The 27473-nt window shown below is 34.5% G+C and overlaps 4 protein-coding genes across 6 annotated transcripts; 3 read left to right on the forward strand and 1 right to left on the reverse strand.

Annotated features, from left to right (window-relative positions):
* Positions 1 to 457: 457 nt before the first annotated feature.
* On the forward strand, positions 458 to 5238 carry TBL16 (TRICHOME BIREFRINGENCE-LIKE 16). Of its 3 annotated transcripts, none has more exons than XM_047324165.2 (5): positions 458 to 645; positions 1371 to 1525; positions 1800 to 2477; positions 3251 to 3446; positions 3860 to 5238. In XM_047324165.2, exons 1-5 carry the CDS (start codon positions 629 to 631, stop codon positions 4686 to 4688), a joined length of 1875 nt encoding a protein of 624 aa, XP_047180121.2. In that variant the 5' UTR covers positions 458 to 628; the 3' UTR covers positions 4689 to 5238. The 3 variants fall into 3 exon arrangements, with proteins under 3 accessions (XP_047180121.2, XP_087961479.1, XP_087961480.1); XM_088105353.1 differs by having other exon boundaries at positions 474 to 645; positions 765 to 1525; XM_088105354.1 differs by lacking the exons at positions 458 to 645; positions 1371 to 1525 and having other exon boundaries at positions 2313 to 2467.
* Positions 5239 to 9214: 3976 nt separating this feature from the next.
* Positions 9215 to 16046, forward strand: LOC124827492 (inter-alpha-trypsin inhibitor heavy chain-like protein). The gene is made up of 13 exons (XM_047300580.2): positions 9215 to 9698; positions 9812 to 9964; positions 10075 to 10287; positions 10376 to 10465; positions 10551 to 10664; positions 10793 to 11062; positions 11321 to 11477; positions 11660 to 11737; positions 13917 to 14017; positions 14506 to 14676; positions 15096 to 15170; positions 15274 to 15381; positions 15576 to 16046. Exons 1-13 carry the CDS (start codon positions 9309 to 9311, stop codon positions 15915 to 15917), a joined length of 2262 nt encoding a protein of 753 aa, XP_047156536.1. The 5' UTR covers positions 9215 to 9308; the 3' UTR covers positions 15918 to 16046.
* Positions 16047 to 16899: 853 nt separating this feature from the next.
* On the reverse strand, positions 16900 to 25714 carry LOC124827439 (TMV resistance protein N-like). Its single transcript, XM_088105355.1, has 5 exons — positions 24522 to 25714; positions 20399 to 21497; positions 19987 to 20262; positions 19064 to 19870; positions 16900 to 18959 (listed from the first exon to the last, which is right to left on the reverse strand). The coding sequence occupies exons 1-5, from the start codon at positions 24992 to 24994 to the stop codon at positions 17289 to 17291; spliced, it is 4326 nt and encodes a 1441-aa protein (XP_087961481.1). The 5' UTR covers positions 24995 to 25714; the 3' UTR covers positions 16900 to 17288.
* Positions 25715 to 25873: 159 nt separating this feature from the next.
* On the forward strand, positions 25874 to 27425 carry LOC124827471 (RmlC-like jelly roll fold protein). Its single transcript, XM_047300539.2, has 3 exons — positions 25874 to 25980; positions 26536 to 26848; positions 26929 to 27425. The coding sequence occupies exons 2-3, from the start codon at positions 26600 to 26602 to the stop codon at positions 27253 to 27255; spliced, it is 576 nt and encodes a 191-aa protein (XP_047156495.1). The 5' UTR covers positions 25874 to 25980; positions 26536 to 26599; the 3' UTR covers positions 27256 to 27425.
* The last annotated feature ends 48 nt before the right edge of the window (positions 27426 to 27473 follow it).

Genomic DNA, 27473 nt, shown 5'->3' on the forward strand with positions numbered 1-27473 from the left:
TCATAAAATTTACTTTTATAATCACTTAGGTTGATTTTCAATTAAGAAAAATAATAAAATAATTATTTTATATAATAATGCTTTTTATTAACCACAAAATCACGTATCTTTTCAACACTTACAAATAAACAACCAAAGTAAAATTAGATAACAGTCACAATATTTAATTAATAAAAATAAAAAAAGTAGAATAACATATTTTCGATTGAAAAATATAAAAATGATAAAATTAAAACTTAATTGAAGCTTTACTATTATTAGAGAACTAATTTATATAAATTATTCAATAAAGTGAATTGGGTTACGGAGCAAGGCCATCATCGCCGAATTAACGTTGATCCTCACGTGACTAAAAGTTGATTAATGAGTCCACCTAATACACGAGTGACATAATAACATAATATATCTAACTTAATTAATCAATGCTAATAAAAAAATAAGCCGAGTTTAAACTTAATGTCTGGCCGCGATCCCCGCTGTTCCGATTTGTTAGTCATCCACAGATTCGCATTTTCTTCTCTTTTCCCAAAATTTTCATTCTCTTAATTCTTTTTATTTTCTTCATTCAAACATTCTGGTATTTTGGCTTCTCTTGGAGATTCAGCAACGTTGTAAATTCACACTTTCCATGTTCATCCCAAACAGGTGAAATTCTCATCTGCATCTCTTACGAACCCGCCTCATCCGTTGTTATTTTATTTGCGTTTCTGATAGATTGCTAGCTAGCTCTTCAACTTTTTGATATTTTGGTGTTTTTATTTTAGGGTTCCTCTGTATGTTCGTAGTTCCATGTACTTGTCCTGATTTTGATGCAGCAAATTGTCCCACACAACATCAAACTTTGCTTTTCTTTTTCTATTCTAGTGCCTTTGTAAAATTGTGTTTCTTACAAATGTAAAGTAAGTGCATGATATGGATCGCAGTAACGTATCTTAATTTCACAATTGGGATGGTGAGTGGCGCACAATAGACGGGGAAGAGAACCACTTTTTGCGGTGGGAAGTGTTAGTTTGGATCGGTTTCTTGTGTGCTATGTTGGACTAGAAGCAAATTAAATTGCGTAGGGAGGAGAGAGTGAAAAGTGAAATATTGACAACGCAAGATTAGGGTTAACCTGCCAAATAAATAGTTACTGCTTTAGACTTAGCAGTTTGTTAGGATTTGCTAACATCGTGGACGTGCTTTTGGTGTCTAGTCTATGTGATGTGTTGACTGAATGTAGTTTTTTTGTTCTGTCTTGTTAGAACATTGTTTTTCATATTTCTGCCATAGATTCTAGGCCACTGATGAGTTTCAACTCATTTTCATAACTGGGAGTTTGTCCTTATCTTTTCCACTTCTTTTTTATTTGTAATTTAATGGTTATGCAGGATGAAGGTAGGCTTTAATGGATTAAGGGGTAAAGAAATTTCACTTATTTCTATTGTTCTCATGTCTGCAACTATCATTTTTTGGTCATGGGAGAAAATGCCTGGTCTTAATACCTTTCTTCCTCCTGAAACACCAGCACTGCAGTTCTCTTCAGGTTTACTTCCATTTATATAATTGTTTTTTTGAGAAATACTTTTACTAATATTATACCCTGTCAATGTGAAAAAAATATAAATATTTATTTTATGAAGGTAAAGGGTAAAGGTGTGTGACTTGTTAATGTTTCTTAAACATTAATATTTTACAGACCAAACATCTATCAGGCTTTCGTTTTGTACCCAGGATTTGAAGGTTCATACTAAATAGAGCCCCTTGCATTGTTTGATCTCAGTACTGATTTTTGGGAGGCTTGTTTTACATATATGCAGATCATTTAGTTACTACTCGTTCAGTCGAGGTTCCATCACCAGATTCTCGTTTGGGTGAAGATGGCTCATTGTTGGCAAAGACTAAGACCACCAATGAGTTCAAAGAAGAACTCGATCAGGAGGGAGTATCAGAGACTATTCCTTCACAAATATCTTCTGGGAAGAGCAATGATGAAGATGGCCCACCATTACTGCCAAAGGAAAAGACCGCTAATGAACCAGAAAATCTTCATCTTGAAGGAGCATCACAAAAGATTCCTGCACAAACCACTTATGAAGGAGAAGATGGCTCATCGTTGACAAAAGAAAAGACTGTAAATGAAGGAGAAAAACTGCATCTTGAGGGAGCATCACAGATGGTTCCTGTACAAACCTCTTCTGGGAAAAACATGAGTGAAGATGGTCCATCATTGGCAAAGGAAAAGACCACTAATGATCCAGAAAAAGTGCATCTCAAGGGAGCATCACTGACGGTTCCTGCACAAACCTCTTCTGGGAAAAACATGGGTGAAGATGACCAATCATTGGCAAAGGAAAAGACCACTAATGAAGCTAAGGAGGAGAAAACTTTGAAACAAGAACAGGAGCATAGAAATGATTCTGTGATGAATTCTCCACAAACAAGCTCTTCAATCGTTGGGAAAGACGACAAATGGGAAAATTCTACAGTAAGTAAAGGTATAGAGGTCTTTTTGCTAATCACCTACCTAACTCTTCCCTGAGTTTCTATCCTTGGTATGAGTTGCACGAAAGTCAATACATTCTTTTAAACTCGTTTTATAAAATGATATTCCTTTTAAAGAATATCTCTGGATTTTTTTTAGTAACTTAGTTTATTTAATTTTTTCTAAGAAAACTCAAAACATTTGATCCATTTGTTTGGAGGTTGAATAAAATTAATTTTATGGAACTAATTTTGAACTGTTAAACACAATTAGAATGCGTGTTCAAATGGTTCTGATTGTAGGTTAGAATGTGTCACGATAAGAGGAATTGGTTCTAGAGATGGGCCAAATAGGGAGGTTGGTAGAGGAAAATTGATTTTTGTTATTCTACTTATTTTCCAATGATGAACTTCGTAATGAAGGGCATCTCCTAACTTATAAGAAACCATTTTTACTTCAGAATTGTTGAAAAAATTTATAATTATCTTGTAATTAGGCTATTGACTTTTTTTTCTTGTTTGCAAGAGAATTACCTATTATTTTGGTAATTCTCAGTCACAACTTTTGAGTAGGTTGGTATAGTTATATATTATTCATGCGAAAACGAATTTCACGTATTAAACAACCTGACTTAAACTTTCTAAATTACTGCTCCTGCTTGCCCTATCATCCAAAAGAAAAATATTATTCTGCTGGAGGGACATACCTTGTACATTTGTTAGACTATGAACAATATTTGCAAGTATTGATAACTAATGTATGTTTCCTTGTTGACCCTTTATCCAGTCTGTAACTATGCCAGAGGAAAATGGGTCCCAGACAACAATCGACCTTTATATTCAGGTTTTGGTTGCAAACAGTGGCTATCAACAATGTGGGCTTGTCGCTTGATGCAGCGCACCGATTTTGAATATGAGAGGCTTCGATGGCAACCCAAGGATTGTCAAATGGAGGAATTTGAAGGTTCTAAATTCTTGAGAAGGTATTTCATTCATCCATATGTAGAAGTGTATATTGAGCTTGTGTAATTGTGTATGATTTCGTACTGAACATTGTGTTTTTTCAATTCCTTTTACCCTTAGAATCATTCAAATTTATTCAGGCATAGGGTGCTCCTCGATTGTCTTGAAGGAGGATTGGATTAGTCAACTTTGGTTGAGTGCATGTGTAATTTTGTATTATTTGATTTTGAGCATTGTGTTTACTCATTATCGCAAGACTGATGTTTTTTTCAATGCCCTTTTTTTCACCTTTGTAGATTTCCTCTGATTTCGAAAACAAATATCCCTCAACTTTCTCATCCACATTCAGTTTTTTTACTGGCTTGTTTTTTGGTTCAACAGAGAAAAAGTCAATAAACAAATGATCAATTGATGATAATTTTTGTGCTTTCAGGATGCAAAACAAAACTCTAGCTTTTGTTGGAGACTCATTGGGGCGACAACAGTTCCAGTCTTTAATGTGCATGATCTCTGGTGGTAAGGATGAGCTTCATGTTGAGGATGTGGGGAGGGAGTATGGATTGACTATAGCTGATGGTTCTGCCCGTCCTAATGGGTGGGCATTTCGCTTCTCAAGCACTAATACGACCATCCTGTACTACTGGTCTGCAAGCCTATGTGATGTTGAACCTATTGATATAAACAACCCTAACACGGATTATGCAATGCATCTCGATCGACCACCAGCGTTCTTGCGCCAGTATCTCCACAAGTTCGATGTATTGGTTCTCAACACAGGTCACCACTGGAATCGGGGAAAGCTCAATGCTAATCGATGGGTAATGCATGTTGGTGGTGTGCCAAATACTGATAGGAAGATAGCAGTGATTTGGGGTGCCAAGAATCTTACAATCCACAGCATTGTTAGTTGGGTGAATTCACAGCTTCCAAAATATCCAGGTCTTAAAGCATTCCTTCGGACCATCTCTCCTAGGCATTTTTTTGGTGGGGAGTGGAACACAGGAGGCAGTTGTGACAACACCAAACCAATGTCTGTTGGAAAGGAAATATTGGAAGAAGAGTCTAGCGATCAAGGCGCTGCACATGCAGTAAAGGGAACAGGTGTTAAACTCTTAGACATAACAGCTCTTTCTCAGCTCAGGGATGAGGCTCATATATCACGGTTCAGTATTACAGCAAAGCCCGGTGTGCAGGATTGTTTACACTGGTGTTTGCCTGGTGTTCCTGATACATGGAATGAAGTACTCTTTGCTCAAATCTAGTTTGCACTATAGTGCTCGAAGAGTATTTGGTTGGCGTTGAAAAGGTTACGACCATTTCATGGCTTGGAAAGGGTCATTCACTTTCAAAACCATATAGTTTTTCAGGGATGCAATCATGGAGGTTTGCCACATGTGCTAACTGAGTTCGTTCTTCAGAGAAGATCTGATGAAATATCTGAAGTCGTACGTTGCAAAGATTTGCTTTACGGTATTGCCTTAGAAATACCTCTGAATACTTAAATTTTTTGGTCTTTTGTTGTATGACTTATTTGACACGTAAATTAGTTACTCCTTTATATGGCCAACACATATAGAGTGTTCAGGAGAAAAGAGGATCGATAAACAGCTGCAGTATAGGATAGGATCATTCGACTGTTACTGAAAGTGAGCTCTTCATAATTTATTGTAGCCTAGATTTAAATCAGATAGAACAGGAAACACCTGTGCTCTCTATTTAAAAACGAAACATGCAGGGAGGGCGGAAGAGAATAGTGTATTATTACAAGTTTTGGATTTTTTTATAATGGAGTTTCAAAGCTTATATGGCGTATATTGATACATGTCATACTGAATGTAATATGCATCATTGCATGTATCTTCTGTTGTTCATACAGGACAATATTTGTAGTGGGGTCATTGAGCGTTATAGTTATGTTGACTCGCATTCATGTGGTCATGGATCTATTTGCACGCTCGACAATACCTTGCCATCATATTTACTAGCATGATTTGTGTTTGTCTATTAACAGTGTCCCTCAGAGATTCTTTGATGAATTTATAATATATAAAATAGGTATAAATTTTCTGTTATTAGATTATTATTGGATAATCTATTAATATTTAGTATTAGATTTACATGTTTTGACATCTCACCTGATTTTGTAAAATTAAATTAAATTTAAAATTTAATTTTTAAGACGGCATGTACATCTTCTCTATAATACAATTAAAATTATATATGTACACCTCTAATCCTTAAAATTGATGCTGATCGCAATATGTCTCGTTCCTGGGATTTATTCAGGCTTGTTAGACCATTCCGATAAAAATAAAACATGAATAAAAATTAGTTGCATTTTTTTGTCATTTTAGTATCATAGATTTGAATTGTTCAAAGTTTTCAGATATTATTATTTTGCAATTCTAGTCTTTCGTCCTTCTTTTGTCAAATATTTAATAAATTTTGCTACCAACACACTAAAATGATTGAATTATATTTTATTCTTTCACGATTGCGAAATGAAAGGAACTAAAAGCATAATTAAGTTATATCAATGTATTTAATAAAATAAAAATGGAATAACATTTTCCTTCTTACTGTATCATAATATAACTAAATTAATAATTCAATAAAATTGAAAGATATGTTACATCTTCTTGTATATTCTCATTGTGAAAGCCCACTCCCAAAGTAATTTTTTTATAATGAATTTTTTTTAATTCTTTTTAGTAGAGATATTTTTTCTCGGTCGTGCACAAAGAAAAACGTGAGTTTTTTTTATATAATATGTTTCCTCTTTCCAATTTCATCATATCATTAATTTAATAATATATTAGTAAATTAAGAAGGAAAAATATTCAAAAATTCCTTTGTATACATGTGGATTTTATGCTGCTGAGACCATTTATTAAGATAAAAAGAAAAAAACTATTATTGATTATTTTATAATTATTGAGGCGCACACACACACACACATATATATATATATATATATATATATATATATATATATATATATATATAACTATCGTATCAGAAGTCTTTATATATAAATGGGTTATATTTGATAAATCATTTTTTTTAAATTAACATACTATTTTTATTTCTTATAAGAGAAAAAAAATAAAGAAATGAAAACCGTGAGAGCCTAGATATAAATTTTAAAAATAATAAAATTATATATTATTATTAATTTTTGTTTTCCTTAATAATTTATATATGATAAAAAGTTAAAGATTTAGGAGGTTTACTTAAAAAACAGTTTCTGAAACCTCTATTGTTTTTAGTTCTCATAAACTAGTGGCTAATGTAAATAGTCTTACCATATAACACAATTTCAAGGTAAATTTAAGTTTTTTTCATTTTTGTAGAACTAATATGCTTTTTTTTATAGATGCATTTTTTCCTTGGACATGTAATTTCCTTATTTCCTAGATCAATTTCTTTTGATTGTGATTCTAAATCATGAAATTTTTTTGTGTGACTGTAACAATCTTAAGTGATGTGTAGGTGAAGTGATAAGTGTATTCTATAAGGTAAGAGAGCTAAATTCCTTCTTAAAGTCATTTGGTTGAATTTAAAAACTAGATATGAATGTTGTAGTTATATATTGACTTATGAGGAAGTTATTACGAAAAGTATTCTTATTCAAAATGTAAAGTTGATTGAGACTTTTAATGTCGTAGAATTGTGGATTTTCTAAGTATCGGTGGACTTATGAAATTTTCAGTTAAAATATATGTTTGTTTGATGAGTGGTTTGAAAAAATATTAATTATTGAGGTTTGTAAGAATAGAGAAGAAATAATTAAATTTAATATCATAGTAATAAATATGTTATATTTTAGAATTTTGTATATATATAAATGTTGTAAATTGAGAATAGAAATGAAAAAAATATGAAGTAACAAGAAAATTCTAAATTTTCAAAAATAAAATAAAATTATTTGTTTATACTAGTTATTCATCAATTCATAAAAGAGATACATATCTATTATCTAACCGTTACAATGTTGATGTTGAATATTGAATAATCTTAAGTTTGACTACTGAATTATTCTAAATTATTCCAATATTTTTGTAAATATATTTTTTTAAATCTCATTATGTATCAAGGTATGACTTTTGAAACAGAAACACTTATAACATAATTTTAACTCGTTAGAATAAAATTTGTGACTCTTATTCAATTGGGTAAGATTTTCAAGAATCAATCATCCAAATAAATAAAAAATATGTAAAAACAATTAAAGGAATAAGGTGACTTTTTTTTTCTAAGTTCATTGAATAAAAGTTACTTTTATTTTATTTACAGTGACATGTATTTCTTTATGTTTTAATATAACAAAAGTAAAGAACATAACAAAATATAAATTAATACAGAGAAAGAATGTGTAATTAAATACGATTAAATAATATAATTATAATTTAATAAAGAGAATTTGTATCTAACTAAACATAAATTAAATTATATAAATAAATTTTTAATAAAGATGACATGTGAGTAACTAAAGATGGAGAATCAAATGATATAGTTATAAAAAAACATGGTTTCAAAGAGAAATATTTCAATTTTGAGAGATAAAAAGAAAAAGTATTATGACCATTATCATTATTATATTTTTTATATGCTTACAAAATTATTACATGACTTATAATTATTATGAAGATTATAAATAAATATTATTTTTTGTAAAGTCTTTAATAAGGATCTGTCAATTTAATTAAGCATTCATATTATTTATTTTTGTTAGTAAGTGTTTAAAGTGTTTAGTATCAAATACTCCAACCTTTGGTAAGTGAAAATAAATCCACTATAAAGATAAAGTTATTACAACATAATATGATTTTGTATGCGTCCAGTATGATTGTTCTTCATCGTAGAAATGAAATCACCATATTGTAACACGATGTTGGAAACAGATATATCTATTTAAGGATGTCCAGATTGGATTGAATCAAATTAATTTAAAGAATCCATCCAAATCAAACCACGCTACAAGTTAATTTAATATCTAGATTAAATAACATTTTAGTTCAAAATCCACCTAATTTGATTCAGAACATAACATATCTTCATTTATGATTCCAAATACTCTTTATATCAATTAACCAAGTGCTGTTCATTTTGTAATAAATTGAAAATAATAACTATAGTTAAAGAAACTATAACATATCTTACATTATTATTTTAGGGCCCTCTTTTACAGCGAAATATAATTTTCAAAGTAATGCCGGAGATTGATACATCCTCGCAAGTTGACTACACCGCCCAAAGCATAATAATTTCAGATATATTTTATTAACTTAAATGTATTATTTTTAGTTTTCATTTCAAGCGTATTTCTCTCATCTTTTTCTTATCAAATTTAAAATTACATATATATCTCACCAGCAGGGCCATAGCAACGGTCAAGTTTCAGGGAATGGGGATAAAGACAGAGGAGAGAGGTTTATTAATTGCGTCTTATTAATGCAACAGTGCATGACATTTATTTTGAATTGACCATTACTGTCCTTATAATTGTGCCATCCTAATTAAGTAGTATATAACATCAAATTATGATAAAATAAAATAAGTAAATCAATCATAATAATTAAACTTTAATCATAATAATAAAACTTTAAACCAAGCCAGAAAGTAATCCGATTCAGTGTTCCATTTGCCGACAGAGAATCAGGCCACGTGGCAACAGTTAAAAAGCTCACACGCAGTTCCTAACGGAAAACGGGGCTGGGCAGCATGAGGGGGCCCCACACTCTATTCGTGCTACTTTTATTTGCAATTATATAAATAAATCCAAATGCGAATATGCAAGATAACCGTTCTGCTTCTTCTGCTCCTCTTCTCTTCTTCTCTTCTTCACATTCCAAAGCGTCTGTTCTCTATTCTTCTCCGTCATGGCGGAGGATTTCTCCAAGGCAGTCGACGACGGACTGAGGCTCTCGAAGCGTATCTACTTCGGGAAGGATAGGGCGGTGGCGCCGCCCAAACCTCCGCCCTCGATGGTCCGTTCCGCCACGGCGTTCCTCCCTTCCGCGGCGATGGTCTACGCGGTGATCTGCGATCCAGGAATCGTGGATAACCCCGACATCCCTAGCTACCAGCCGCACGTGCACGGAAGATGTGATCCCCCGGCGCTGATTCCGCTTCAGATGTACGCAATTGAGATGGAAGTTGACTGTCACCACGACACCGCGTTTGTCACCGTTTCCGGCACCTGGAGACTCCACTGTATCAAGGGAAGCCGCTCCTGCGATTGCCGTGTCGCTATTCCCATGGGCCTCCAGGTACTGTGGTATACAATCATGGAGGTTTATTTGGTTTAATTTTAATTTAATTTGAGTAATGAGATTTTTAACGTGTTATAGACTTTTGTGTTCTGATATAATTTGGCTAACAGGGTTCAATTCTAGGTGTCGAGGTTAGCGTGCCCAGAAAATCGTATACTACTGAACTGGTTGTTCTGGAAGATGACAAAGGGAACCAAAACTTCGCGCCACCTCAAAATGGAGGGTTTCTTATCCCTAATATATTTACTTTAACTATACCACAGGTAATTAGGCTTAATGCGTTGCTTTGATTACTTGATTTTTATGGTTTAGTTTTTTTCTTTTTCCCTTGATGTGGTGCTGATTGTGGTTGGATTTTCACTGTTTGTGATAGATTGATGGGGGTTCCAATTTGTCGATTAAAGTTCGTTGGTCTCAGAAAATAGCGTACTCCAATGGCCTGTTCTCTTTGAATGTACCTTTTAACTTTCCTGATTTTGTCAACCCTGCGGGGAAGAAGATACCTAAAAGAGAAAAGATACGAATTAATTTGGATGCTGTTACTGGAGGCGAGCTTCTGTGCAAGACAATAAGTCACCCAATGAAGGTTCGTGTTTTTTTTTTTGTGGTAACGCTGTTGAATTTTACTTATGACGTACGTACTAACTGATTGATTATTTCTCGGGACTGTCCAGCAAGTGAGGCGTCATGCGGGTAGTATGGACTTCGTGTATGAGTCCGATGTTCTCGCGTGGTCTAAAGTTGATTTTAGCTTTTCATACGCTGTAAGGACTCATGATTCATGATCAATATTTTTTCTTAGTTTGTGAGGTTGACAGGATATTTTATTGGCTCACTGTCTGCATTTAGGTTTCTTCAAGTCATATGACTGGTGGTGTTGTTTTGGAATCTGCATCCGCGCATGATCTTGATCAAAGAGAAATGTTCTACATGTATCTTTCTCCAGGAGATATTCAAAGTGAGGTTTGTACTATAACTTCAAACTTTGTAGGTGTACTTCTGGTGTTTAAGATATATATATATATATATATATATATAGACACACACATATTGGTGTCTTTTGTCCTTACTTCTGGTATTTTAATTTGCAGGTATTCAAAAAGGAAATAATATTCCTTATTGACATCAGTGGTAGCATGCAGGGAAAGCTAATTGAAGACACAAAAAGTGCACTGTTAACCGCTCTCTCCAAGTTGAATAATCACGATTCATTTAATATTATAGCCTTTAATGGAGAGACTTATCTATTTTCCAAATCGATGGAATTGGCTTCCGAGGATGCTGTCGAAAGGGCTACTGAGTGGATTAACGTGAACTTTGTTGCTGGAGGTGGTACAAATATTTCACGTCCATTAAACACGGTACTTGTGCTTATAAAAGACTCTTTCTCAATAATATAACTAAAATGGAGCACTGGTTAGACTGAACCAAGATATACGAAATGCAATATACTTAGCAGATTAATCAGTTTTCTTTGGAGAAAAAATAATCTTTGCGCAGCTTGATGCAGGGCAAACGAATTCCTTAGATTTCGTTGCATCTTTGTGTGTTTTAAGACTTGTTTGACGTATTTTTATCAGTGTAATTGTTTTTTATTTATTTATGCTTTTTCTTTTCAGGCAATAGAGATGCTATCCAATGCTCAAAATTCGGTCCCAATAATTTTCCTAGTTACAGATGGAACCGTTGAAAATGAGAGACAAATTTGTGCTATGGTAAAGAACCGTATGATCAACGGAGAGTCAATATGCCCTCGAATCTACACTTTAGGCATTGGTACGATTCCTAGTATTTTTAGCCTTGATCAAAACTTGCTACTTGTTATAAATTTTATCTGTGACATTCTTGTAATTTTCATAAACCCTGTTTAAGATATTGCTCGTAGTTATTCTAATTCATTGTAAGTATTGGGAAAATTTCTTCATTTTATCACTCATCTTAAACTCGTTTAACCACAGGTTTATTCTGCAATCATTATTTCTTGCGGACCCTTGCAATGTTTGGTAGGGGCCAATACGATGCTGCAAGTGATGTTGGTATGTTCTAAATTTACTTAAATAAATACATATCATTGGCATTATTTATCTTTTTCTTTATCTTTATATTCACAATTTTCATTCTAAAGAAGGAGAGGGGTTGTCTTAGGTCATTGACAGCCAACATTACTCATCAGTACACTTGAGTGACAGTGTTTCTCGTAAGTAACAAGTAGTATATTAGAGGAAGAATGACACGGGTGTTACTATGGACTGAAATTCCAAAGGTTTGGGGACAATATTTAATATCAAATTAATGGTTTTGTCAAAGACCGCCGAAATCATCAATTTGTATGCACATCATCAATACGTGCACCACAATTAAGATTGGAAGAACATTTACTAGGTATTCTTTCGATAGATTTAGAGGGGTTTGTTGAAGGGTATTGTATCCTAGAGGAAAAGATTATCATAGGCAAGCATCTAAGTGGACATGTTAGTACTTTGTAGCCAGAGAAAGTGATTTTGGTTTCGGAGAAATAATGAGGAAAGACAGATTATTCTGGATTTCTCTATGTTTTATGATTTCAATATTTTAAATACTTAGTGAGCGTAAGAAACATCAGTTTAAGGTCACAAACTGATTTCCTTTAGGCTACTCGTATTAGTTACAGAGTTTGTAAGGATTACAAGATGCTTCCAAAAATAATAATGTAATGCAATGCAACACAGTTACTGATCATTGATGTTTGTTTTAAGGGACAAGTTTATCTTGGTATCAAATTCTGGCAGATTAAGGGAGTTAAATTTGACTCTCATGGATAAATTATTATAACAAGGTTTTTAGGATTTACGAGGTAGTTTAGTCTTATTTTTTATGACATATCTAAGAGGATTAGAAAGGTTTTCGATAAATCCTGAGTTTTCTCTTGAGAGATGATAAATCTCTGTGATTGAATATAAGTGTTTGAGTATATCGATTAAGACGAGTCTAGAGTTTGTTAATTTAAAATCACTGTACTTATGTGTCTTAAACTTAATTTTTGTTTTCTGTTGTGAGAGTTGATGTAAAGGTACAAGGCAAATATGAGAGTTTTACATAGTTTTTCTTGACTTTATATGATCAAGTATGGAGAAGTATTGCGGAAGAATCTAGAAAATAAAGCTGTTACTTATATTAGAACTGTGTAAGATATGTATGATGAGTGAACTACTTAAAGAAAGGTGTTACTTATAATTGAACCGTGTGAGGTATGTATGATGGGAGTGAACAACTAGCTTGAAAATTTCAGGATGCGCGAGACTTATGATTTTACCAAAAGAATAGGATTACATCAAAATTCAGCCTTACGGCCTTTGCATGTATTTTTGAGAAATCAAATAAACAACTGACTGTAATTTTATTATTGTTTCTAATTGGTCTGGGGCTCTTTTACCTTTGGTAAATCATACAATTATCTCATGGACAGTTAGTTACACCCACAAATAATATAAATACTACGTCAGTTGCATGTTTGTGAGAGTGTTTTATAAAAATGGATTAGCTTATTTTACTAAATACATCCAACCAACTTCAATCCTTTCTGCCTATTGACAACTTAGGTTTTGACTTTTCGGAAATGTTCTTGCTCATGAATCAGTAGGTGTTGTTCTTGTTTCTTTTGTACCTTTAGTATTTCCTATATGTGTCATGTTCCTTCGATTATTCACAAGTGCAAATCAATCTTTAATTTCTGCTACTTTAGCTTCGGCTGGGGATCAAAACTGTTTCATTCACCAAAAATATGCAATAGGGAGGACAATCTTTTTATAGGTTGCTCAACACATTTCATCCTTACGTCGTTGTTTAATTTAGTGTTGTATGAACAAAACAAGATTCTTTCAACTAAGTCTCATGGGGTTATGTGATCTATATATTTTAAAATCTAATCTCATTTAGTGAGATAGCATTTTTGTTCTGATATTTATTCTAAAGTTATCTAATAATTGCTGATAGATCCTAAACTTTTATATTATTTCCAAACACGGTCCATAAACTATTTAATAATACCACGACTGAACCCTGAAGGATTTCATTATTACATTTTAACATGGGAGTTTGAATGACTAAAGTACCCTTGCCTGGTATATTACGGAATTGTTGAAATTTAACAAAAGTAGGTTCAATTGGATAGTACGGGAGAAGGATGTTAAGGCTTGATGCATTAAAACCTAATTTGCCCTCTTTCTTGAATGCCAGATTTGATTGAGTCTCGAATGCTGACACTGTTTGACAAAGCTTCATCTCTCGTTCTTGCAAATATCAAAGTGGATTCATTGGATGATCTTGGGGAACTCGAGGTACAATTTTACAGAATACCTTGTTAGATTGGATTTGAAGAATAACATTTTGCTACCTGTTTTTCACTCTTTCCAAAAAAGTTGACATGTACAAAACCATTGTCTTTCACTTAAAGTTTTTTTTTTTTTCATCCTTCGTCTGTCACGGCCACCCCTTCAGCTTTTAAGCTGAATTACTGTCTTAATTTTATGACCAGTGCTGTATTGATCACTCTGCACGATAAAATGTGCCGTTATGCTCCATTTCATTATTATTCTACAGTGGTTATGTCGAATTCTGCTTTTACCTATATCTTTTGTCATGTCTTTTTCTATTTATATTGTCTTTAGAGTGACATTTGAAAACGAAGATTGATATGAATGCCATTGTGAATCTACATGTCCTGGCCTTTATCACAATTTATTTTCTGTTGCAAATATGCTGAATGTTCAACATTCCCTGAGTTTATTACTCTCTCTTACGGGATTATCTGCAATGTATGTTATAGGTATACCCTTCTCATATTCCAGATCTTTCATCAGAAGGTCCACTGATTTTATCTGGAAGATACAGGGGAAATTTCCCTAAAACTCTTAAAGTCGAAGGTATTTTGGCTGATTTCAGTAATTTTGTAGTAGATATGAAGATACAAAATGCTAAGGACATGCCTCTACAAAGGGTAAAGTAGTCTTCTGTCTGGCATACTTGCAATCCAAGTTTTATTGTATATAAATTGCGACTGACAATATCCTAGAGGAGGCTCTAAGTTTTGTTTGTCGGTGATGCTGAGCTATTTAGTGCTTACATTACATGAACAAGCTCTTTTGAAAAATCTGTTTTTCAAATAGCAAACTAGTTCGGTCAAATTTATCATAATTGTAGTAAGATTTGTTGAAATGGGTACATACAGAATCATGGTTTATTTTGTCTCTTTTGTTTAGTATGTCAGTGAACGTAAATATATGCAGCTTCATCTTATTCTTTCAGTCAGTGAACGTAAATTAATATATTAATGTCCACAACTTCACATTTGTGTTTCATTTTATTTATTATTATTATTATTATTCATTTATATGGCTCTATTTTCTTTCTTATCAGGTTTGTGCTAGAGATCAAATTGAACATCTTACCGCTCAAGCATGGTTTTTGGAAAATAAACAGCTAGAACAGAAGGTTTGTTAATACTGCATGCCATCACTCCACTCAATGTGTAGGGGATTTTTTGTTTCTTTTATTGTTGAATAAATTGTCGTATTCATCTTCATTAACTTTGCAGGTTGCAAAACTGAGCCTGCAGACGGGCTTTATCTCCGAGTATACACGAATGGTTTTACTTGAGACCGATCATCTAAAGAAAGTCAAGGAATCAGCCGGAACGAAAGAAGTATGTATACCATCACTCCACTCATCTTTTTCAATAAAGCAGATACTAAATAACGGTTTCATTTAAACGTCCTTCGGTAATTAGAACCATGCCTGTTCATTATGGTTTGTTTATATATTTTGCAATCAAACATGGATAAAATCTGACGTAGAAACTGTTCAATTGATGTTTGTTTTTTCATCGATCGCAAACAGGCGTCAAAAAAGAGCAATGGTCGGTTTGAGACAGGCGTCCAAGGGCAGAGAATGATTTTACTACCACATTTGGGTATCGGCTTTGGCAACTTAAGTGCAACTGTTGAAAATACTCCTCCCGGATATAAATCGAAATTGCCTGAAGTTCCTGAAATCTTCAAGGCGGCCACAAATTGTTGTGAAACGTTGTTAAGTTACTGCTGCTGCATGTGCTGCATCCAGTGCTGTGCTCGGTTAAACAACCAATGTGCAACTGCATTGACACAACTCTGCATTGGTCTAGGATGCTTTGGCTGCATCACTTGTTGTTCAGAGATATGCTGTTCTGGAAATGAAGGCTAGAATCTCTATTTTGTTGTATGATTTTTGTATTCTACTACTGCATATAGAATTCACTGTTTATATAGTTGTCAGTTGGGGAATGTATATCAGCAGGTCATACTTGTTATATTGTATAGTTTTTTCTGATTATAGTCCTGCAAGTTTAAATTTGCAATAGATATCAAATCAAATTATACCATTCTATCAACAAAGAAGAAAGGGACCTATACCAAGTTTTTTCTGCCGATTTCTATTGCTCTAATTTATTTTTAAAACAACTTTAAGCTTTTTTTGGCAAGCCACCTCGCCTAGGTTTGTAAGTTTTTAATCGGATCACTTGCTGAGGAATTCCAGTCTTAGGAATTCATTATTAACATAGTAATTTATAATTAAAATTAGTTTTAATTTGAATAATTGTATTCAAAAGTAATTTTAAGATAGTTTTATTGAGATAAATTAAGAAAAGCAGATCATATAATAGATTGCAGAAAAGTTTTACAAAGCTATTGAGAAAAAATAAGCTTTAAACGTACATATACATAAAATTATTTAAAAAAAAAAAGCTTAAATATACATTTGATACTTCTCAAACAATTTTAAAAGAAAACAGCCAAATGTCTTAATCAGGCTATCATTAAGCATGTTTATTTTAAAAAAATGTTGTAATCAATATTTTACATTATCTCATTTCTTTTAAATTGATGGAAAAAATTTAAGTTACTACTTCTATAAGAAAGATTGTTGAAAACATCAAAAGAATTAGAGATTTCGTATATTTGCATAATAGGAAAATTTAAAGATTTGGTTGAAAATATATATATATATATAATAATAATCCTATATTAATCTTACGTTTTCAATTTTTCTCAGCTCTCAGTATGTATACCTTGAGGCGGCAAGAAAGATAGAACGATTTAAAAAAAATTGTATTTATAAAACTCAAATTCCCCTTTTCTTTTCACTTTTTCATCGACAAAACCTAAAAAAAAAATGTCATACGTGATTTCTTTCCTCCTAAATTTTTCACGCCAATCCAAACACATTAAATATTATAGTTTGTCGTTTTACATACCTAATAACTAGCTGTAATAAATGGAAATATCTGCTTTTGTCCACCAATTGAACAAAATACATAATAGTCAGAACCAATCTTTGCTTGCTTGTACTCTTCCTCTCTCGAAATTGTACAATTTCATTAAGGTAAAAGGGGTTGCATGCAAGCAAAGAACAATAAAAATCAACATTAACTCTTGCATGGGTGAAGAGGATGAAGATCAAACCTGGTTGTGATTCAGCAAAAGTCCTCTCCCAATTCAACCATTGTAGATAATTGTGGACAAACATTTTACCAAAGTAACTTTTAACTCCCAGCATTGCTTTGCTACTACTTTTTTACAAGTCCTTCTTCTTTATTTTCATAATCTTACCCATTCTATGATACAAGTATTTACAAGATACAAGAATTTGCATGACAAGCCACCAACCACACACTAATATCTTTCCTATTACTGGTATTCTACAAATCAAAAGCCCCACATATCCTACCAAACAAAATAACCATATGATTATGAAGAAAAGTAGATGAAGAACCAAGATCAAACTCCAGAAGCACGTCTTCGGAATGCGGAAAGCATCGTCCTCAACCCTTATATTCCCATACGGTGTTATCTTGAACTTAGTTGCAGATCCAAACATTGACAATTTCCCCAAAGCTATTAGTCTTCTGAAGATTAATGTCTCAAATAAATACTCTGGAGAAACCGATTCATCGGTTCGAACAATAGATGCCTTCATTTTGCCGTAAGATTTATTAAACCCCATACCATCTTGCTCAATCCTCATCATTAATTCTTCCAATTCAGGATCGTAGTATCCTTCCTCCAAGGATTCCTCGTAGCCAAAGCCCAAAGCTTCATCCATGGCTGGATCCAAGCATTTCAATAAAACAATGGTTATCCTCAAGTTTTCAAACCACGAACCTGAGCTGGAGGCGGCTTTGTTGCTTGCCGAAAATTCCAATGAAAGTTGGATATACTTCCTCAACACTGCTTTGTAAAATGGATCTCCCACTTTTAATTGCAACACTCCCCAAAAGCGTCGATATTTAGATCCTCCTCCGTCAGTGTACTCTAGAAGAATAGGCATACCCATGTCCAACCCGTTTTCCTTCATTACTTCTACCCGTGCCCTCAATAATCTTTCTACAAATCCACCAAACGATTGCATTTCTTCAGGATTTGAATCAGAAAAATGTTTGGGTACATTCTCCTTTATCATCTCTAAAACCTGTACCACATCGTCAACAGATTCTTCGTGTTCTTGCTTTAAACTTGCCCCGTAGACTGAAATTGAAGCTTCCTCGGTAATCTCAGCCTTAGCATTCCTCCAGGTTCTCAAAAGTACTTTTCCAGCCCTGCTTGGACCTTCTTCTGACTCTATTAGAGACAGATTCTTGTTAAACATGTCTCGTGGATCAAAACTTTCCAGCATATGTTTCATTTTCTGCTTTGGACAACCTTTTGGAACCAAAAGTGATGATGGAATTAAGTTCCTCCTGGAGCTGGGAGTGGGAAACCTGAATTGGATATCATCCGTGTTTGTTTCTTGCTCGTACACATTAACTCCCCAATGACTCAGAATCAGGTCTGATTCGTATTGAACCTGAATGGCCTTCCAATCATCTCCAAGACTTGCGTCAAGGCCCTGCCACTCTTCATCCCTGAACAAGACTCGCAGATCACAAAATAACACATGATCTTCTCCAACGTTGAAACAGTGGTAATCTCTACCACATATTTCTTGTCCGTCAATAAACAAGTGGAGGCTTACAGTGTGCCAGTTCACAAATCCAGTGAACGATTCTACAGCTGACTGGAAAGCATGTTCAAAATCAGACAGTTTCTTTTTCGATTCCTGGAAAACTAATGCTAAAGCAACAACAGGAAACTTTCTGCGAGCCCAGAAATGTGGAATCTCTTTAGTGCCTATGCAGTCAAACCATTCAGGTATTTCTCTTTTCAGCATCGGCATTACAACTTGTATTCTTTGAATCTCTTCTGAGACCTGTCACAACGAAAGACATTAGTGTGTTTGCATCAACATACCATTTTTATGGAATTACAGTGTCTTGCGTCATAAGAATAATGGTACGGTGAATGTAATTAAACCTTAGACCATAGCATGCTTGATGCCTCTGAAGTCAAGGACTGACAGTATCTTGCATCTACTTTCTGAATACTTAAGGGAAGTTCTGGAATTTCCTTAAGATTCCTGCAGAAACTAACATCCAAACTTTTCAAGTGAGAAGATCCTCCGATGATGTTTGGTAGGGCTACAAATCCGTTGTGTGATACATTTAAGTCTTCTAATTTTGGAAAAGTTTCAAGAATGGCACAAAGATCTTCATATGATGGATTAGTCTCACAAAAATGAAGTGTCACTAAATTTGAACTGCCATTTACCACGGAATGGCGGCTCTTTTGGAACCTTTGAAATGATTCTCCAAGTTGAGAGCATTCATCAACTTTTAAAGTGACAAGTTTTGGGAGCAAAAAGAAGCTACTTGGCAGATTTTTAAGCTCTTTGCAAACTGACATGTCTATATGCTCAAGTCCAGTAAGGTTACCAATGGATTCCGGAATCTTTTTAATGGCAGTACTCATCATGTATATCTTTAATGGCTTATCCATTTTTTGCATTACATGAGGGAAGTGTTCAAGTCTTCTGCAAAAGTTAAATGAAAGCACTTCGAGAGAGGGCAAATACATCGTTGGCACAAAACTTGTGAGCAGAGTGCACTCTGAAGCACTTAAGTACACAAGGTTAGGCATAAACCCAATGGATTTATCGAACCTTGTCAGTCTATAGCATTTATCAAGTGTAAATACCTTCAAGCTTTTAGCTCCAGACAGGTCAGGAATTTGAGTTATGAATTGACAATGGGAAAGATTGATGAATGTCAGATCCTCAAATCTCTGCGAAACAAAGTATAACTAAAGTGATTAGAGCATAGTCCTTACATTAGGCTTTAAATCATGACAGTTTTGCCACATGCTTCGGGGGGATATAAGGAGAAAGCAAATGTGTGTACCTGAAATGGCTTTTTAAATATCAGAGAACTATGAGGTAACTTGAAGTCAACAATTCTGTGGGGATAAAAATCTGGCGGAAAAGACTTTGATGGGTACCCCTTCCAATCGATTAGCCGTAAACTATTTGGCAGATAACTAGGACCAGACGAAAATATTGCATTGCGAACAATCAAAATTCTGAGGTTCTTCATCTTCTTGAAGGCTGTCATAGTCCAATAATCTATTTTTTCTTGTTTTGGGGGATAAAGCATTATTCCTTCAACTGTATCACTTCCCTGTGGAAATGCGTGTAAATGAAAAGAATTAACATAAAATACATTTGCAGCTGATAAAAACACACACAAAATACATTTGCCAAAGTACACAAACATGTAAAGGTAACTAAAAATATAAGATGGTCAAGATTCTCACTGAGTTTTCTTTAAGTACTTCATGAACATCTTTATGACACCATAATCTGCTGCGGTAACCAGGGTTTGATGGGGATTCCTTCCGAACAATCTCTCTACCCATATCTTGTATTAGATCATGCATTTCCAAGCAACCGTTTTCATCAACAGTTATGAGACATTTACTAACAAATACTTTTATATCCGGGTTGAAATCACAAGCATCTAGTATCCTTTTGACATAATCCCACCTTTCCCCTTTGAAGAAACATGCAATGTCCAGGAAAATTTTCTGGTCCAAGTTGGATAGGCTTGTGTAGCTTATTTCCAGTACACCTTGAATCTCTGAATCTGGAACCTTTCTATATTTCTGTAATTCAGTCTCGCATTCTTCAGGACCTCTACCCTTCAAATTGGAGCCTATTACTCTTAATGCCAACGGAATACCCTTTGCATATCTTACTGCACTAGTAGAGATGTTAGCAAAGTTTTCTGCAGCTCTGCTCCTATTAAAGGCATACCAACAAAAGAGCTCAAGGGATTCCTGATAATTTAGCTCCTCCATTTTATATCCTTTAATTTCAACATCATGCTTATGTAGAACATCTTTATCTCTTGTTGTTATAATGATCCTGCTACCAGGACCAAACCAATCATATCCTCCAGCTAATGCTTCCAATTGTTTTACAGAATCAACATCATCCACAATCAGAAGAACTCTTTTATGTCCAAGCCTGCACTTTATTTCAGAACTTCCTTTAAATGTACTGCCAATAATGGTTTCTGTCTCTTCACCCATCTCAGACAAAAGTGTCCTTTGGAGATCTTCCAGGCCCTTAATGCTTTTATTTGTTTTTTCTCTGACATTAGCCAGAAAACTTGCAGCTTCAAAATGATGCCTGATCTTGTTATACAGATCCACAGCAAATGTGGTTTTGCCAATTCCGCCAACCCCATAGATCCCCAGTATACAAACTTCATCATTTGATTCAACATCTATTAGAGATTTCACCCGTTCGAAACGAGAATCAAGTCCAACTAGGTGCTTGATTTGTAAAGGCATGGGAGGCAGTTTAGCTGAGGTGTCTTTCACAATCTTCTCAATAACCTCAGTTTCATACCTGCATAGACACACAATACTTATGCCTATTCATTTTATAATAAACGGCAAAAGAAAGTTGTAATAACTAATTAAAATCTTAGACTGCAATTGGAAACACAGAACAGAAACTAACTTAGAACTAACAAATGAAAATGTTCTACTTACCAGATTACTCCGTTAATACTAGAATAAATAATATATATACTTTTTAACATTCTCATGTAATAAAAAACAATTATCCATGGTAAATTTGTTGACTTATGTAATAAGTATCTTAAAAGCTACAAGAGTTGAACAAAAACAAGTCATGTCCCTATTAAACTAATAATGATGATAATTATAGTCAAGTTGAATTACTTATGGATAAACTTAAATTTTAGGGTTTTATTAATAATTTTGTTTAAATCTTATTTTATTAGTTTTGGGTTTAGTAATATTTGGTTTGATTTTGATAGAGATAAAATAGATATAGGTAGTTTTGATTTTCCTTTTATTTAGGAGAGTATTATTTTATTTTATTGATATAAGACAGAGATAGATTAAGTAGATTTTATTTTAAGTTAGTTGATATTCTATTGTTAGTTTTTATTTGTATTTGGCTCAAGGCCCTATTTGCACCTATGTAAAGGTTGTCAAGGTTCAATGAAAAGTAACTCCAGTGAATTGAAGAGTATTATTATTTGGGTCACGTTTTTTCCAACAGTGGTATCAGAGCTTTATGCTTTGAGTACCGAGAGAGAAAGAGAGAGGAGAGAGTCAAACACTGCGAGAGAAAAAATGAGTGCTTGATTTTTTTTAAGAGAGATGACAAAGGTTGTCAATGGTATGAGTGTGCCACAATTGACGAGAAAAACCAATTATGATAATTGGGGCCTACAGATGAAGGCGTTATTGAGATCCCAAGACGGGTATGTTGAACCTGATGAGGATGAACATCAGACAGTAGCACAGATGACAGCGTTGAAGAAAACTCGTGCAAGAGACGGGTCATCATTGTATTTTATCTACAATGCAGTAGATGAGTCGGGATTCGAAAAAATAGCGAATGCCAAATCAAAAAAAGAAGCCTGGGAGATATTGGAGGTCCGTATAAATGTGACAACCGCGTTAGACAAGTCCGAATACAATCTCTTAGAGGAGAGTTTGAACAGTTGAAGATGGAGCCCAAAGAGTATATAATCGAGTACATAACTCGGGTGGAGAAGATGGCCAACCAACTCGGTAGGAATGGAGAACAAATGCTATCTAGCCGAGTTGTGGGAAAATTTTTGAGATCTCTTACAAAAGATTTCGAAAGTATCGTCTACGCCATCGAAGAATCGAAGGACTTGTCGGTTCTCACAATGGATGAACTTGTTGGGTCATTAGAAGCCCACGAACAAAGGGAAAGGAGTTGGGATGATCAGGTTGAACCCCACGACCAAACACTATAGGTACAGTTTGACTCGAATAAAACTCGGATTACTCAGAGCCGAGGTCCTGGAGGTAGAGGGCGAGGAAGCTGAGGACGAGGTGGGCGTGGCAGAGGTAATTTTGAGAATGATGAAGAGCAAACCGGTCAGCAGAATTGGCATGACCGAGGACAAGGGAGAGGCCGAGGAGATCGGTCAAGAGTGGAGTGTTTTAAGTGTGGCAAGTACGACCACTGTGCAAATGAGTGTAGATCAAACAAGTGCTATAATTGTGGCAAGGCTGGCCATATTGCAGAGTATTGCAAGACCGAGATAAAGGGGGAGACTAATTTCGTTACTGAAGATGCAGAAGAACTATTGCTGGTAAAGAGCTCGGATGTAGTGGACATGGAGGGCCCAATCCCAATAATGGATGAAGTGATATTGGTAAAGGATGCAACAATTGTAGAGAAGAAAAGCCTAGAGAAAGAACTCAAACAAAAAATAAAGAGATTCAGCGGATAATGAGGCTTCTAGATGAAGAGAGGTTTGAACTTGAGGAGCTGAAGAAGGTGACTCTAGAAAAGGAAGAGAAAGCATATTGCGTTCATGAACCACATAAAATTAGGGAAGAAAAAGATGAAGAAGAGATGAAGGCTGATGAGATTTCTACTAACTCGATATGGTATCTAGATACTAGGGCAAGCAATCATATGTGTGGAAACGAAATTTTTTTTTATAAACTCACTCACCAAGGTGGAGGCCAAATTTATGTCTTTCGGAGATGACTCCAAGGTGGCCGTGAAAGGGAGTGGAACAATCCGACATATGTAGAAGAATGAACGAGTTGGAGAGATTAGGGATGTTTATTATGTTAAGAACAATATTTTAAGCATGGGTCAGATAATTGAAAAAGGTAATTCAGTTTTTATGAAGGACCATGTACTAAGGATAAGCATGGTCGTCTAACAACCCAAGTAAAAGCAAAAAAGAATCGGTTGTATGAACTAGAGCTGAAAATCTTGGAGAAAAGATGCAAACCCAGAGTGGGATGATGCACATTGAAAGCTGACTGAAGGAAGAAAGAATTTAAGTTTATGGGGAAGTTTGTTGGGATAAACTTAAATTTTAGGGTTTTATTAATAATTTTGTTTAAATCTTATTTTATTAGTTTTGGTTTAGGTAGTTTTGATTTTCCTTTTATTTAGGAAAGTATTATTTTATTTTATTGATATAAGATAGAAATAGATTAAGTAGATTTTATTTTAAATTAGTTGATATTCTATGATTAGTTTTCATTATTTGTATTTGGTTCAAGACTCTATTTGCATCTATTTAAAGGTTGTCAAGGTTTAATGGAAAATAATTCCAATAAATTAAAGAATATTATTATTTGGGTGACGATTTTTCCAACAATTTAGTCGCTTCATCTACACATCATCAATACCTTTCAGCACTTACGCATAAAATCTACCTGTTTTAGTCCTGTGATTACGCTTTTAAATTCATTTTATTACTCATAATTTTCCATTTTAATCTCTATAAGTTCGAATAGAAACTTAAACTGTTTAATACATCCAGAAAAATTATAACAAGTAATTTTCAAGCCTAAGAGCTAGTATGTTCGTGATCAGTATAGGATCTGAACTTACATATGGTTCCTGTAGTGTATTCCGGTTAGGTCGCAAACTCTGGACAAAGCTGATCGCCATGCTTTAACCTTCTTCGAGTCTTTTCCATATCTGTTTTCATGTTTACTCATGGCAGTTGCGTAACTGTTTTTCTGGTACCGTACATCGGAAGGTTCCACCAAATAAAAAATTGCAACGACATGCTTTCCTTTGTTTTCGTAACAGTGAAGGATCTTGGCCAGTTCGTCAAGGCACCAAGAGGAAGATGCATAGTTTTGACAGAGCACGACCAAAGAGATTCTGGAAGCTTCGATTGCCTGAAACAGAGAAGGACGGATTTCGTCCCCGCTTCGGAGACTCTGTTCGTCTCTGAAGGCGTTGATTCCGTGACGGAGCAAAGCTCGGTAGAGATGATCGGTGAATGAGTAGCGAGTCCCGTTTTCGCCCTTGAAACTCATAAAAACATCATACGTGAAATCACCGTGATTCGCCATAATGACTGATAGAGAAATCAACCCTCCTCCTTCTCAACTCAACCAATGCAATTGGTTTTTGTCAGGGAAGTAGCTGAGTTCAACTTCTCATGAGTTTTCAAAGTCAACCAATGCTGAAGATAATTTCTTTGTTTTTCAAATACCATGTGAGAAAAGCAAGGAAACACGTCGGCAAAGCTGAATGAGATTATTGTACAAAATGTCAAATATTCTATTTTTATATGGTTTTTTATCGATAAATATTGTTATAATATATTTTTGCCAAAGAAAACGAAATTAAAAATCATATTTTCATAAACTAAAGCTTTATGTACTTGGTTTCTTTTATTTATTGTATTGTATATAAGTGTGTGTGAATTTATTAAAAAGTTATAATTAAATATAATTTATGTTTAAACTTTAATTATATGGTTTATGGGGTTTATTTGTTTATGTGACGGAGACACATAATAGAAATTCGGTCTTTACACTTTGTTCACTTGAATCGATTCGTTATTGAATAGGAATTCGACCTCTACACTTTGTTTACTTGAATGAATTTGGGGGAAAGTGATTAAATGGATTGGATTTGAGAAAATTTGAAGGTGAACTTTTTGTTGTTTATTTGAGTGGATTTGGAGGTAAGTGAAAGTAGATTTAGAAGTAAAGTTTTTTAATTTGTCACATCAATCAAATCTTACATCAATTTTTACAAATTTTATTTTCAAATTTACTCTCACTTATCCCAAATCCACTCAAATAAACAATAACAAAATTTTTTTTCAAATTCTCTGAAATTTATTCAATGACTCTTCCCCAAATTCATTCATGTAAACAAAACATTTAATTATTGACTCAAAACAAAACAATAAAACAAAAATAACGACAGTGAGGGCGTGTGCTTAGTATAGAGGGGTGCAACTAAAAATCTTCTTTTCTCTTTCTTTCAAACAAACCAAACTCTTTTTCATTGGAAGCGTGAAACCTACCTCATTCTTTTGCTTATGGTAAGCTTCTTTCTTCTCCTTTCTTCCATTCCCGCATCTTCTAAATTTTCTTATGCATGAAATCGTTTTCTGGGTCTTGCGGGTCTTTTAAAATTTTGGGTTTTGAATTTTAAGTTTTAGAGTGTAAATTATAGTTGGGTGATGAAAAGCACCATAAAAAATTTTCACAATAAAAGGAAAATACTCAAATACTATTCACCATTACACCATACCACCATTGCCATTGTTGTCGCCGCCGACACTGCCATTGTTGTTCCAGAAAGCTTGTTCTTGAATTAATGATTCGAAAGTCACTTTTACAAGAATGTGGTTATATTTAGAAATTGAATTAAATATGTTTTTATCTCTTAATTAAGTAAAATTAAAATAATTTTCTTTTGGAAACTTTCAATCAATTTAGTCCAAGTAATTAGAATTTTCTAACAACAGAACTAAAATAATGTGAGAATGAAGTAAACCTTTTGGAAGACAGATTGAGCGATAACCCATTCCTCACCAACCACGCACGCGATCGCAAAGTTTGAAAATTGAATTCTGATGTTGAATTTTGTGCAGATAAGGTGTTTGAAATATAGAGAGAATTGAGAAGGGCATTGATCGGATCGGCAGAGAAAGGAGAATGAGTTTGACGGCATCAGAGATAACGAAGAAGCTGAATCTGCAGCCTCACCCAGAAGGTGGCTTCTACATCGAAACATTTCGAGACCATTCCGTTCATCTTTCCACCTCTCAGCTCCCGCCGGAATACAAAGTCGATCGCCCTGTCTCCACCTCCATCTACTTCCTCCTTCCCTCCGGAACCTTTTCTCGCCTCCATCGCATACCCTGCGCCGAAACATGGCATCATTACATCGGCGACCCTCTCACCGTACGCATGCTTCTCTCTCTCTTTAACCTAATATCAATTCAATTTTTCACTTTAATTAAATTCTTTTAACCCTTCTCCAGATTGTGGAATTGGATGAGAAAGATGGGAGTGTGAAGTTCACTTGCCTTGGATCGGATCTCGGTGAGAATCAGATGCCGCAGTACACGGTCCCTCCCAACGTCTGGTTTGGCTCCTTTCCCACCAACGATTACTCCTTCTCCACCGATGGTGTCTTCAAAACTGCTGCTGCACCTCCCAGAGACGGTGAGAGGAACTACTCTCTTGTAGGATGCACCTGTGCACCTGCGTTTCAGTACCAGGACTTCGAGCTCGCTAAACCTTCTTACCTCCTCGCTCGCTTCCCCCATTTCGAGCCTCTCATCACCACTCTCACGTTCCCCGAGTGACTCCCTCACCGCGCCATTCTCACTTTCTTTCATACCGTCTCTGGTAATATGTATTTTATACTGCTTTTCAGAATCCAATAATTATGAATATATATATATATGAATGTATATATTCTCACTTTCATGGGAATAATTTGGAAATGGTAACTTATGTTCGTCCTTTCTGAATCTTTCTTCTGCTTACAGTTTTTCTCAATTTCCTTTTGATTTTAGGCTGT

Source organism: Vigna umbellata, chromosome 1 (assembly GCF_029865625.1).
Source record: "Vigna umbellata cultivar VRB3 chromosome 1, Vumbellata_1.0, whole genome shotgun sequence".
Taxonomy (NCBI): domain Eukaryota; kingdom Viridiplantae; phylum Streptophyta; class Magnoliopsida; order Fabales; family Fabaceae; genus Vigna; species Vigna umbellata.

Bases quoted from the DNA above. Each gene is read 5' to 3' on its own strand.
- LOC124827439 (XM_088105355.1), bottom strand. From the start codon at position 24,994: ATGGCGAATCACGGTGATTTCACGTATGATGTTTTTATGAGTTTCAAG. The intron at 21,498-24,521 runs GTAAGTTCAGAT...GTGTCTATGCAG, and splicing joins ATACACTACAGGAACCATAT to GTATGAAACTGAGGTTATTG. The intron at 18,960-19,063 runs GTTTAATTACAT...TCGTTGTGACAG, and splicing joins CAAGCATGCTATGGTCTAAG to GTCTCAGAAGAGATTCAAAG.
- TBL16 (XM_047324165.2), top strand. The intron at 1,526-1,799 runs GTTTACTTCCAT...ACATATATGCAG, and splicing joins AGCACTGCAGTTCTCTTCAG to ATCATTTAGTTACTACTCGT. The intron at 3,447-3,859 runs GTATTTCATTCA...TTGTGCTTTCAG, and splicing joins GGTTCTAAATTCTTGAGAAG to GATGCAAAACAAAACTCTAG.
- LOC124827471 (XM_047300539.2), top strand. From the start codon at position 26,600: ATGAGTTTGACGGCATCAGAGATAACGAAGAAGCTGAATCTGCAGCCT. The intron at 26,849-26,928 runs GTACGCATGCTT...ACCCTTCTCCAG, and splicing joins ACATCGGCGACCCTCTCACC to ATTGTGGAATTGGATGAGAA.
- LOC124827492 (XM_047300580.2), top strand. From the start codon at position 9,309: ATGGCGGAGGATTTCTCCAAGGCAGTCGACGACGGACTGAGGCTCTCG. The intron at 10,466-10,550 runs GTAAGGACTCAT...GTCTGCATTTAG, and splicing joins ATTTTAGCTTTTCATACGCT to GTTTCTTCAAGTCATATGAC. The intron at 11,478-11,659 runs GTACGATTCCTA...GTTTAACCACAG, and splicing joins AATCTACACTTTAGGCATTG to GTTTATTCTGCAATCATTAT.